At 56.2% G+C, this 12,748-nt stretch overlaps 1 protein-coding gene across 7 annotated transcripts in view; it reads right to left on the reverse strand.

Moving 5' to 3' along the window:
- The window catches only part of TOM1L2 (target of myb1 like 2 membrane trafficking protein), a 115,650-nt gene that overhangs the window by 11,456 nt on the left and 91,446 nt on the right, over window positions 1-12,748 (reverse strand). For 3 of the 7 annotated variants that reach the window (XR_006815802.1, XR_006815797.1, XM_045983741.1), the window contains 6 exons: window positions 9,213-9,346; window positions 7,019-7,067; window positions 6,366-6,489; window positions 3,948-4,065; window positions 2,896-2,971; window positions 580-645 (listed from right to left, as the gene is read on the reverse strand). Coding sequence is in view for 1 of the 7 variants with exons in the window: in XM_045983741.1 (XP_045839697.1) it covers window positions 580-645; window positions 2,896-2,971; window positions 3,948-4,065; window positions 6,366-6,489; window positions 7,019-7,067; window positions 9,213-9,346 (567 nt within the window). In the remaining 6 variants the exon portion in view is untranslated. The remainder of the gene's footprint in view (window positions 1-579; window positions 646-2,895; window positions 2,972-3,947; window positions 4,066-6,365; window positions 6,490-7,018; window positions 7,068-9,212; window positions 9,347-12,748) is intronic. The other 4 variants (XR_006815803.1, XR_006815801.1, XR_006815800.1 and 1 more) reach the window with 2 other exon arrangements.

The following is a 12,748-nucleotide window of genomic DNA, read 5'->3' on the forward strand; positions in this document are numbered from 1 at the left end:
AAAAAAAAAAAAAAAGAACCCCCCCCCCCCCCCCGGCTCTGTCTTCTTTTCACTCTGCTCCCATTGTGTGTGTGTCTCTTAAAGATGTCTCAAATTCTTCCAGGGGATGTAGTGGACACAGATAACTCCATTATAAAAAGCCATCAGCCTAGGACTGCCAAATTCGTAGTCTGGAGGGGGCTTCTTCAACCCATCAGACACTTTCGAGTCCGTTCTCTTAGCAACGCCCCCCACCTCAAAGCAAAAACCACAGGAACTTGTGCTCTATCCTGGAAAACTGAATACTGCCGAGAGCTCCAGAGACAGTAAAAGGAGGGAAGGAGCCCTCCCCTCACTCCCACAAATGCCCCCAGACCCTTAAGGCCCAGGGGCACGGACCGCAGCAGAAAACCAGAGAAGGCATTTCCGGGGCTGGAAGTCTGTGGTTTCGGGAGATCGCACAAACGCAGGAGGGGAAATTTGGCGCCCAGTCAGAAAGGAGAGAATGGCCTTGTACTGTCTTGACTCACAAGGGTTCAGCAGGTGACACAGGCGAGCGCCGGGGAGGACAGGGGCTCGGCGCAGCTGGTGACTTCTCACCATTCCTTGGGTTATGAGCCAGCTGTCTATGGGCTCCAGGTCAGAGTGCCCACCTTTACCCCTCTTCTGGGCCGAGGACAGAAAAGTCCCAGAAAGAATAGTCACAGCAAGACCCGGGAGGAAGAAAGCAACAGTATGTATCACGGGGACAGAAAAGCCGCCGTTCGGAGCTGTTCTATCGTCAGTATGCAAGGAGATGGGACCCGCCGTCCCCCGCCCCCCGCCAGCATGTTTCCCCTTACCTGCCTGAAAAAGAGAAGAGAAATTTAGTAACCGCGAATCCCAACAGGGTACCAAGTACTCATGCCAACTATCCCTGCACACTGAAAGAGCTCCGTGAGCTCACGGGAGGCTGGTCTTGCTGCTGCTGCTCAGTAGGGCTCTGGGGTTGGCAAAGGGTCAATTTTTCAAAGAACCAGCTTTCACGAAGTCATTTCTACTTTTTTTTCTTATTTCTGCTTTTTTCCTCCTCCTCAGTTACCTGTGCGTTCTTTTTCCAAACTCTTAACTTGAACGCTGAATTTGGGTGTATTGGCCTTTCTGAACGGATACAAGCATGTAAAAAGTCACGATTTGGGTCTGGCTGCCCGGCGGTGTGGTGCTACAATTCTGCCCCCTTGCCTGCGTTCTCCTTCTCTCCTGTGGCCCGGTTTTCATTTCCAGGTCAGCACAGTTTAGGATGCAGGACAAGAGAAGCTGCAATCCTGGCCAGAGGGTGCACGTGGGTCCGTGTGTGTGTGCACAGAGACAACCCAGACACACAGACACACACACACACACACACACACACACACACACACACAGGGCCCACAAACCCTACTTCCCCCCGTGCAGCAGTACACATGAGAGCGATCTGCCTGCCTTCATGCCGGAGTCATCAAAATCTCTAAAAACAGGGAGATGGGCCAAGCCACACACCCCGAAGCGCGAAGGGCGGGAAGCTGGCCACCTCTTGCACATGGATCCAGGCCTAGACACTGGTAAGGACAGAGGTGCGGCAGGACACACCCTGGCGCGGATGGGGGCAGGCCAGGCGGCAGAGCGGGGAGCAGACCAGGTGGGTCTGGGGTAGGGATGGGGTGGCCGGCCAGGCTGGGGCCAGAACGGAGGGCAGGTGCCGGTGGGCCCTCGGCCCGGCCTCCTGATGCCCTCTGAGTTTGGGGGGAGACAGGCCGAGTAATGGGAGAAACAGAGACATGACCAATGCATAGATTTTAGGAGTCCCAGTCCTGGGGTAGGGGTGCGGGTGTGGAAAGGCAGGGTGCTCAGACCCAGGCGGTTGGGCTGGCTCTTCTGTGCCCCCTGGTGGCCAGTGCAGAGGGCCGCACAGGCCGGCTACCAAGTTGGCTGAGCCAGGACAGAGGGGCCAAGTCCCTTCCCCAAGGTGAGCCTTCTAGGGGAAACTGGTGCTGGCCTGGGCCCATTTGGACACGCGCAGCAGGAGGCCAGGAATTCTTGTGCTGGAAGCAAACCTCCCTTTCCAGTGGGCAGATGAGCGCTGCTCCTTCCTAACCCAGCTGGGGGACCCTGAAAGGAGGTTCCGCTGTTCCAGGGCCCTGACCCGCCCTCCCCTCTCTGTCCCTGCAAACAGACACTCACTCACACACTGCCACACACGTTCCTTAGGTGAAAAGGGGGATGATCCCATGAGAAGCATCAAGACACAGATCCTTCCTCCGGCAATGACCTGAAACCTCCGAACCCACAGCTGCCCTCTGGGGCTCTAACAAGCGCCTCCCTCCACTTCAAAGCACCTCTGCCTTTAGCGCTGCCCCTTCCAGAATGCCCTCCTGGCCTCCACCCCACGGCCCCTCCCACCCACCCTCAGCCGGGAGGCCCAGCTTCAAATCCTGGCCCTCCGCTGCCTGCTAGCGGGTTGGTACTGCATCGCGAGGCCGACGACGGACGAGCAGCCCAGATGTGGCTCCGATGAGCTTCTCCTTCTTTGTACAGACCCGTGTCTGGTCAGAGCACTGCCCACCCCCAGGGCAGTGCACCAGCTGCCAGATCCCATCTGGCTACGGAGACCTATGCCCTGAGAGCTCGGGGCCACCAAGATCGGAAGGGAAGGGGCTCTGGGGCCAGGCGTCCCAGGAGGGAGGCCCGAGCACGCTGCCAGCTCTCGGGGCCCATCCGCTCTTGGGTCCACGGGCGGGCTGAATGGGCCTCACCCGGACGCAGTGAGGCAGTCAGGTGCTCTCACGCTGGTCTCCCCCAGCGGGCCCTGCCCCCAACGCAGCCCGGCATCTGCTTCCCTACCCGGCCCGACTTCCCCTCCAGAGGACTCCGGGTAGAAAAACGGGCTGGAAAACCTACCACTTCAGAGCTCTGTTTCCGACTGTCTGATGCAGAAGCCAGTCCTCCGGCAGCCTGGGGATCCTCATAGGTCACCCTGGAGACAAGCAGCACGGTGAGCGCCCTGCAGTGGTCCCAGGGGACGGGGCGGTGACCTAGACTCACTTTCCAGCCCTGGCACCTCCCTCATGCGAGCTCGGAAAACCACTGCCCACAGCCCTGGCGTTGAAGGGCTCGTGCCCCGTCTGACTGCAGCTAAAGCCAGGAGGCCAGGGTTCCAGCCTCAGCCCCTGCTTTCCGCTGGGGTCTGGGCCACTCTCAATGTTCCTCTCAAGGGCATCTCCAAAGCCCAATGACAGAGAACGTCAAAAGTGCCCTGAAACCGAAGGCAACATTAATTCTGATTTTAAAAGCAGCCGCCGCTGTGGCCTTCGACAGGGCAGGTGGTGGCAGCCGGTGAAGCGTGAACAGGGCCTCGGGTTGGGTTTCTGGTTAAGCTGTTGATGCGCGAGCGTGGGAGCGCGGAAAGCCGAGTGCCTCGAGGTGCCGGGCCCCGGGGAGAGGCAGGAAAGCATTCTTGGCCTGCCTTGAGGTTGAACGAGAAGCTCAAAGCCATATTCCTGTGCCTCCCTGAGATGCAGGGAGTGGTCTATTCTGGGACCCACGTCCCAGATTTCATATGGCTTCTCCTGGCAGGCGCTGCCATCAGGGAACCCTCTGCACCCACCCCCGCGCAGGCAAGCCACGCTGGTAAGAGCTACTCCGCGCCGTGCCTGGCGGCCCCCCAGCTCCCACCTCCTCCTCAGCAGCGCGGGGAGCGGGAGAACGCAGGGCGCTCTCTGGTGACTGACGGGAGAAATCCAACCACATCCAACCCCAAGGCGGGGAGCTGGGGGGTGGGGGGTGTTCATTCAAAATCTGTGTCTACTGCCAAGTCCGCACAGACATGTTTCAGCGTTCTTGGCAGCCCTGGACTTGGTAACTAAAAGGCGTCTCTGTGTTGGCCTGTGACCAGGCCTGGATCCATCCTCCCCCGATGGCTTCCGAGAGCCACCGAAACGGTCCCCACGTACGTCTTGCGTTGTTCAGCCAAGGAGTTCCCTCTCGTCTGGGCAAACATGTCAAAGCCGTCCCCGGGCTTACACCGCTGGAGTGAGCTGAGTGTACCGCTGACGCTCTCCGTCCCCAGGTCTGCGGCGACAGAACAAAGGAGGCGACGATGAGAAGAAAATGCGGCCGGTGCACTAAGGGTCCCAAGGTCCGGAAGCCGGGGGACAGGTTAGGGTTCTACACGGGGAGGCTGGGCAGCGGGGACACAGGCCTCCTCTCGGCACCCCAGCCCACCACGTGCAGGAGGAGCCATGCTGGGGCCCCGATGGGGGGGACAGAAACCACGGGCCCCAGAGCTGCTCAAGGTGGGGAAGAGTCATGATGAAAGAGAGGGAGACTGCTGGCAGCGAGGAGGAGACCAGGGTAGACGGCCCGTGGCGCTCTCATCAGTACGCGCCTCGCCGGCTCAGTCGCACATCTAAGCGCGCGGCTCATGTATTTCCTTGACAAAGATTTCGCAGGCACCCACCACGTTCAGAGCTAGATCGTGAGCGGACCCAACTGAGACTATCGCGGTCCTCAGCCTTAGGAGCACACCGAGTAGGTGGGGGACAGACAGACACCCGCAGGACCTAGCTTGAGACAATTAGAAGAGACTCAAAACTGACCCACGAGTGGGGCTTAAAGGACAAGGGGGACTCTGTTGTGAGGAGAAGCGGGAGAGACAGGTACGAAGGCACAGAGCCGGGAAGTCAGGGTGTGTGCAGTGAACCATGCTTCTGGAGACAATGATGAACGAAAAGGCTAGAAAGCCAGGTGGGCAGTGGCTGGGCTGTGAAAAGCCTCAAAAGCCAGGTAAAGGAGCCAATGAGAAGGACACCAGACCTTTTTTCTTAAAAGGTTTTAAAAATTTGAGAGAGAGAGAGAAAACATGAGCAGAGAAGAGAAGCAGAGGGAGAAGCAGGCTCCCCACTGAGCAAGGAGCCCAATGTGGGGCTCGATCCCAGGACCCCGAGATCATGACCTGAGCTGAAGGCAGCCACTCAAACAACGGAGCCACCGAGGCGCCCCTGACCTCTTTTGTTTTTTTTTTTAAAGATTTATTTATTGAGAGACAAAGAGAGAGAGAGCAAGCATGTGCAAGTGGTGGAGGAAGGTCAGAGGGAGAAGGAGAGAATCTTAAGCAGGCTCCATGCCCAGCGCGGAGCTGGATCTCATGACTCTTGAGTTTATGACCCTGAGACCATGACCTGAGCCAAAATCAAGAGTCAGACGCTTACCCAACTGTGCCACCCAGGCGCCCCAATACTAGACCTTTATTTAAGATGGAAGGCAGAATTCAATTTGACTTTCAGATATTAAATCTGGTGGCCATATGCTGGGTGGATTGAAGCCAGAGAAATCTGTTCCAAAAGAGAAACAGTGGCCGTGTTGGATTGTGGGTTCATGAGATGCTGAGAAGCCAGAATTACAGCAATGGACAGGCCAGTAAATCAAAGCCCGATTCAACTGAAATGGAATGAAGGTATAAAGAAAAATATTTAAGATTTTATTTATTTATATGACAGAGAGATCACAAATAGGCAGAGCAGCAGGCAGAGAGAGAAGGGGAAGCAGGCTCCCCACGGAGCAGAGAGCCCGATGCGGGGCTCGATCCCAGGACCCTGAGATCATGACCTGAGCTGAAGGCAGAGGCCTAACCCACTGAGCCACCCAGGTGCCCCTAAAGATAAATATTAAGGAAAAAAAAGGCGAACAGAAAAGCAAGCTGGAAGAATTTTGTGAGGGCTGCGTGTTATCACTTCAATACCGTAATTCTATCTGTTACAAATCGGTGTATCAACTAGTGTTATTTGTAGCATCTAGAATCATATCCACACTCGGGAACAGAAAAGTGGGAAAGTGGTGAGTTTCTTTTGTTTTAGGCTTCAGACAGCACCCTGGGCTGCTGGTTAGTTCAAGAAGAGCAAATACACCTGCACCATCACCTCCCATTTCCAAGCCCGTGGCAGGCATCACCAATCAACCACAGACTCATCTCCCAAGCAGCATCCTTCTTAGACCTTGTCCCAAGCAGCCGATGAGCTGACACCTATTTGCCATCCCTGGCCTAGTTAATTTGAGAAGACAATCACTTTGACTACAGAGAACACTCCAGATAAAACACAGCAGCTACCGTTCCTTAAGGGCAAATAGCTTCCAGTTGCTTGGAACTCGCCCCATGCCCCCTTCTTTCCAACACAGGTTTAAACTTTGAAGTTTAGGGACAGAAGTCATCAACTAAAGGTGCCACAGGGTGTCAGGGATACACTTTTCCATGGATCCCTCTAAAGGCTCTCTTTGGGCCTTCCAACCAAGAGAGACAAAGGGGCCTCAGCCCGGACTCACAACAGGGAAGTGGACCGAAAAGAAGGCCCTTGATAGCCCGGTGAGACACTTACCCAAGCCCGCAAGCTGAGAGGAGAGAGAAGACGGGGGTGCCGTGTTCCCCACCATCGGGCTCACCACGGCTGGAGACCCCGGGCCCAGGTCTATTAAGTTGTCTTCCGTCACCTCGTTCAGTACCTGCCAGCACGTGAGACATCGGTGAGCCCCGAGCCCCGAGCGGAGGTCCTAGGTACGAGCCGCTGCAGGGCGCCCGAGAAGCAGCAACGCTGCACTAGCCCAGGAACAAGGCAGTTTTCCTCACCAGGACTTCAGGGCTCCATGGTGGGCCCTGCCCATGGGCTCTTCCCTGCGGCCCCCAAAGGAGGCAAGTGAAGCAGTCGCCAGGACAGTTGCTGTCCAGGGAACTGGAACTTGGGGCTTGCTTGCCACGCTCCCGCCAGGAACGTCGGCTAGTTCTGCGGTGTCCCGTCAGCCAGAGCGTGCCCCTTCATTACCCTAATTTTTTTTTTTTTTTTTTTAAAGAAAACTCTACCCCCAACGTGGGGCCTGAACTCAGAACCCTGAGAGACCCATGCTCTAGAGACTGGGCCAGCCAGGTGCCCCTCATGACCCACATATTTAGCCCCACTTAGAAACGCCAGAGGTGAGACCAAACGGAGGCAGGTCTCCCTGCATCTGGAGAGGAGAGTTCAGAAGGAATACTTACTCCATTACTGGCGTTTTGCACCGATCGGCCTGACCTGTATCGCTCGAACCTAACAGGGGAAGGGAAAGCAGAGTGAGGAGGGGTGATGTAGCACAGTGATGCTCGCTGGTCCTGTGAAGAGCTGCTAGGGACCGAGGCTCCAGGAAAGGAAACCAATCTGGGCCATTTGGCGGACTAGGGAGAGCGGATTCCCCCGCCCCAACTTCGCCATGCCTTCCTCTGGAGGATCGGCCTCCAGGATCACCCACGAGCACACGGAGGTGAGGGAGGAAGGTGTTGGCTGGCACGTGCCATCATAAGGCGGTCATTATAAGCGTCCCCAGCTGTCCCCTCCTGCTCTGGGCCCAGAGTGCTCCTCTTGCTCCTAGAAGGGAGGCTGGCCCAACCATGTACCCAGGGGTAGCTCAGATATGGATCTGCAAAGCCAGGCAAGAAATGCCATCCCCTCCCTTTTCACAGAGCTGTGCTCGGTGTGATTAGCCCATGTCACTAAAATGCCCCCAGCTCAGCGTGCTGGAGGAGAGGTGCTGGGGAGCACACAGGGCAGAGGCCTAGAGGAGAGAGACAGGCGCAGGCCCTTGGCCTGGCCCAAAGACTCCCCAGCAGCTGTGGATGGGACCTGGCTAGGAGCAGCCATGGAGAGCCTCTCCTCTCCAGTACCCACCAGGTGGGGAATCCAAGGGCAACTGGAAGGCATGCATATGGACTGCCCTTTGCATTTGAAAGTTCCAAAATGCCACAGGCAAAGAGGTGCTTTTTAAGAGACCTCCCGCAGCTAGAGGCTGGAGAAACCAGCCTTTACTGAGACCTGCTGGGCTCAGCGCCTGGTGAGTAGGGATCCCCACGAGGGATAATCCGGTTAGGCTGTGTGTGTCCCCTGTGGTTTCAAGAGACACTCGGGTGTTTTTATGAATCATGGCCTACCAGGAGAAGCGGAACGTTAACAGGCCTGAAAGGTCTCTAACCCTGGAGTACCTTTCTCACACCATCTTGGAGGGACTAGTAGTCTTACCAACAGCACTCTAGCCAGAACGGCACCTCAGGGCTTTGCCTCTGAATTTGTGGTCAGGCCGGCCATGGCAGACTTGGGGGGGAAACGCTCACATGAGCCCGTCTTCCTATCCGAGGAAGGGCAGAAACGGCTTTAACAGGTGAAAGGCCAGGCTCATTTAAGGTAGAGAAACTGGAACCACAAGGCAAAACCAAGGGGTCTCAAGCTGGGAGTCGAGGCACCCAAGATCTGCTTCTGGTCTCCAAAGGCCACACGAGGCCCCTGGGTGGCCCCACATTCTTAGGAAAGAGGTTTCTTTGAAATCTGTCCCACAGATCCAGGACCACCAAGCCCTGCTCCCCAGTGGAAGCGGAGACAAGGCCCGGGGTCATGACGCCCACAGCAAAATGTCTAAGCCCCCAGACCCAAGTATCTGTCCCACTGACCCTAACTGATGCCAGGTCATCACGCTGTGAGTGCGGGGACCAGGGCCCCCAGTCTCTTGAGGGTCCAGGGCCTCAGACTTGGGAGAAGGTGGGCCTGGGCAAGGTGCCTTCTGGTGCCTTTGCTGGGGGAAGCCTGAGCCACAGGCGCTGAGTGATGCTCTGGGAGCCATTTCCTCCTACTGACAACTCCTTCCTCAGGGGAGGCTTTGGAAAAGAATTTCCAAGCTGGTTACCTCAAATCCAAAAATGATTTGGCTGCAGAAAAAACTCAAATGAACTGTGTGTGTGTGTGTGTGTGTGTGTGTGTGTGTGTGTCCCCCTAAGCACCCTGCCTTCTTTGAAACACTCTAGACACGCTACCATTTGCAAAGGGAGGGGAAAATCTCTTTTTCTTCTTTCTTTAAAGATGGCAAAGAGGAAGTCTTTCTTCCTTAGTGGAGATTTCCCCCCCTTTAATCCTTTTCAAACTCAAAGGACCTTCAAAGGGGCAGGTGCAAGCTCCCCTCATGGGCCTGGGGGGGATTGGGGGAGGCAGGGCAGCCTGAGGCTTGCAAAGGGCAGAGCCTAATTCTGCCCGTCACCTTCCTGCTGCTCGGTTCCCAGGAGAACGAGAAGCATTTTCCCTGTCAGCCGAAAACAAATTAGCATCTCTGATGAGCATTTTCCAACCCTCCTCTCCCTCTCCCCACCGTTCAGGAGAGAAATCCCTCCGTTGGCAACAGTCTCTGGGCAGGCCGAGAAGGGACCCCGGCCCCACCTCTCGTAGCGGAGGAAGACGTTGTTGAGGTCATCGTTGACGTGAAGCAGCTCCTCGGTGACCTCCTCGTTGGACACGCGGGAGATGAGCTCCACGATGCGCTGCTGCATGGCCCGGCAGGTCCTGTTCAGCTCCTAGGGAACACACGCGCCTCTGGCTAGCCTGCTGGGGACAGTGCGTGTCCCATTCCACTTCCGCTGGCCAAGCGGGAGCCAATTCTTTAAAATCACAAAAGGAGTGCACGCTTGCCCGAGAAAGCCGGACGTGGGGGGATGCCAAATGCAGGGCCCCTCTCTCACTGCCTCCTGCTGCCCCAGAGGAAGGAAGCTCTTTTTCAACAGACAGACAAGGGTCCCCAGCTCTGTACTCTCACGTGCACATCGGCACAAGTTTGCACAGAGCGTCCTTTATGTCTAAGAATATGACCCTTTGCAGCTTGCCTCTTCTCTTCCACAGAATACTCTCGTTAACCTTTCCCCATGGCCTCGCGTGGCCCCGCCACTCTGCACCATGAAGCATCTCCCCGTGCTTCCATTGCTGGGCACGTGCCGTAAGGCCTCTTTCTGGCCAACGCAAACAATGCGGCCAGGAACATTCATACACACACAGGCTCCTACATTTGTACCAGTGCTTCCAGAGGACAAGCTCTAGAAGTGGAACTCCTGGGTGAAATGGTATACGGTCATTTAGAATACGGACTGGTAATCACAAAAGACCCTCCAGAAAGACGGGACCAGGTCATCTACGCTCCCAGGAACAGCAAGAGTGTACGTCATGACTGTATTGGGTACATTCTGGTGGCACGTCCGATATCTTGCTCAAGTCTGAGAAGCCAGCAAGCGGACGCGTCTTCCCCGGAGCACTCCGACGGACCCCGGTCACCACTGGAGCCCGCTCTACCCTTGGAAGAACTGTTCCCCTGCAGATGCACCCTTCCCACTTCCTGACCGGGCTTCCACAGGCTCCTCCGGATGGCGGCCTGACTCGTGCTCTCGCTGAAACCTGCCTGTGGAGTTCCCTCAACCACCTGCCCAACTGACCACAGGAACGTTCCACAGAGAAAAGCTCCGAGTCCCACTGGGGGTGAAACAAAGAGGGAGGCTGTCCCCACCCGCGACCACCAGAGGCAGCCGATGACCCAGTGCATGACGGGGATGAGAGATGCACCAGGGGTCGGTCCTTCCTTCTCACAGCTCAGCCTCCAAACCACCTCCTTCGGAAATGTTTCTGATGGACGTAACTGCTATGACACCGCACATGTACACCATCTCGGTTCGGCTTCGTATTCTGTCTCCTCATCTGGCCGGCTCGGCCAGGACGAGGTTTCCCCTTCCACCAGATCAAAACACCCTGAGGGAGGAGCAGGGGCCATCGTTTCCTCCCCCGGGGATGACCGCAAACCCCACGCTGAGCCACACGTGGAGAAAAGGCCCAGTGATCATCTGCTGAGCCGAACACCGACGTGGCCAGACGTGAAGCAGGGAAGCCCGGGGCTCAGCAGTGCCGTGTAACACTGCGCTTGGCACGCAGGGGCATTACGGCTGGGCCCCCTGCCTGTCTCCCCCTCTACACCAAAGCTCCTTGGGGGCAGGGCTGGCCTCTCCTGGCCCAGTTTCTCCATCCGTGACCGATACATAGAAGCTACACCCTAAATACTTTGGAGAGAAGTAACTGACGGAGGCAGGCTGCCTTCCTTCTATCCACACTTAGTCCAAGTCTCTAAATAGTGCTCCCTACACACTCAGGTGCACACACCCACCCTTCACCACCGGACGATGAGTGTCCTGAGCCTGATCCTGCAGCTAAGACCAAAGTACCGACCCTGACAGACCTCCCCATCACAGAATAAGCAGATCATGGGCAGCCAGACGCCAGGTCTGGAAACTGCTTCTGCCGTCAGCCCCACCCCGGCTGCTCAGCCTGCGGGGGCTCCTTCCCCAAGAGCAGGGGCAGCTCAGGAAAGAAGCCCAACCCACATGGGTCAGCCCACAGTGTCCCCACTACAGAAGGGGTGTCAAGACAGAAGGTTTCTAGATTTGGGCAGCTGGGTCCAAAACAGTCTGGTGTTCACCGGAAGGAAAAAGGCTTCACTGGAGAGCTCTGGATTGCTGGGCCCTGCCTGGTTGTGGAAACACCGGCCTCGTCTTCGTTCTACCCTGTTGCTGGCCCTCTGTACAACCAGAATGCTGCTCTGGGGTACGGGGCCAGCAAGCCCAATGTCCAGACCTTCTAGTTTTTTCTGTGGAGACAGTCCCACTCTTGGTTCTGCTATGACTCCCATTCTAGGTTTGGGAGCAGGCAGGGTGGTCCTGGAACTAAGGGGCTGTCAGCAAATCACTGGGTATTCACAGCTCCTCTCTCCCTCCTCGACATGGGGATTCAGGGACCGGCTGTGCCCCGACCAAATCACCCCCGTGGGGAGTAGCTTTCCCACCAGCAGGTGATGCGGAGGAGGGGAGGCCAGAAGGAGACTGAGGCTGGAGGGGGAAGGCTGAGGACACCGCCACTCTTCGGTGCTCTGAACCCTTGGTCCATGCAACGCTCCTTGCTCCCCACCACCGTCCTGGCTCAGGATCGACGCCAGCTTAGTCTGCTTGCTGGCCCCCTCTCCACTCGGAAGAATGGGCAATTCTCATTCACCTAGAATCAAATTTCCCCTCTCCAGGACTCATCCCAGGCCCCAGTGACCCAGCAGTCAGCATTCACAGACATATGCACGCGTTAGGATAACACGAGGCAAATATAAAAAAATTAATCGCACAGGACATCATATCCACAAAGATGCCAAGAACTGTCCACTCTTCACCACTGTTAAAGGCTCGTATCCCCCAGCCGGCCCCAAGAGGAAAAAGGGAAAAGGCCTGGGACCCGAAGCCTGGCCAGAACTCGGTGATGGACTGCCACAATCCCAGCCACCGGTGCTGGTAGACACCCACAGGTCAAATCCAGTCACCGCAGGGACAGTGACTACACAGGAAAGCCAAAGGCTCAGGGGGAATCCTAATTACAGAAACAAAGTGCGCTCACGAGGAAGGGCTAGGATGAAGATCGAAAAACAAAACGAAAGCCCACACAGATGAACTTCTGAAAAAAGCAATCACGTTAGGTCACGGGAAGGATCCCACATCCAGCGCTGAAGTGAACAATGAAAATGATCTAATCATATTTATGATACATCGTTAGAGCGCACAGAGCACCTTCTCAGGGCATGTAAGGGAGCACGGATGCGGGTTCACTTTATTTTATTTATTTATTTTTTTTTTTAAATATTTTTATTTATTTATTTTACAGAGAGAGATCACAAGTAGTCAGAGAGGCAGGCACAGAGAGAGAGAGAGAGAGGGAAGCAGGCTCCCTGCTGAGCAGAGAGCCCGATGCGGGACTAGATCCCAGGACCCTGAGATCATGACCTGAGCTGAAGGCAGTGGCTTAACCCACTGAGCCACCCAGGTGCCCCGCGGGTTCACTTTAAAGGACCAGCTCTCATTAAGCAAAAGGAAAAAGACATTTGGCCGTTCTCGGGCAGCAGATCCTGC

This window comes from Meles meles, chromosome 18 (assembly GCF_922984935.1).
Source record: "Meles meles chromosome 18, mMelMel3.1 paternal haplotype, whole genome shotgun sequence".
NCBI lineage: Eukaryota > Metazoa > Chordata > Mammalia > Carnivora > Mustelidae > Meles > Meles meles.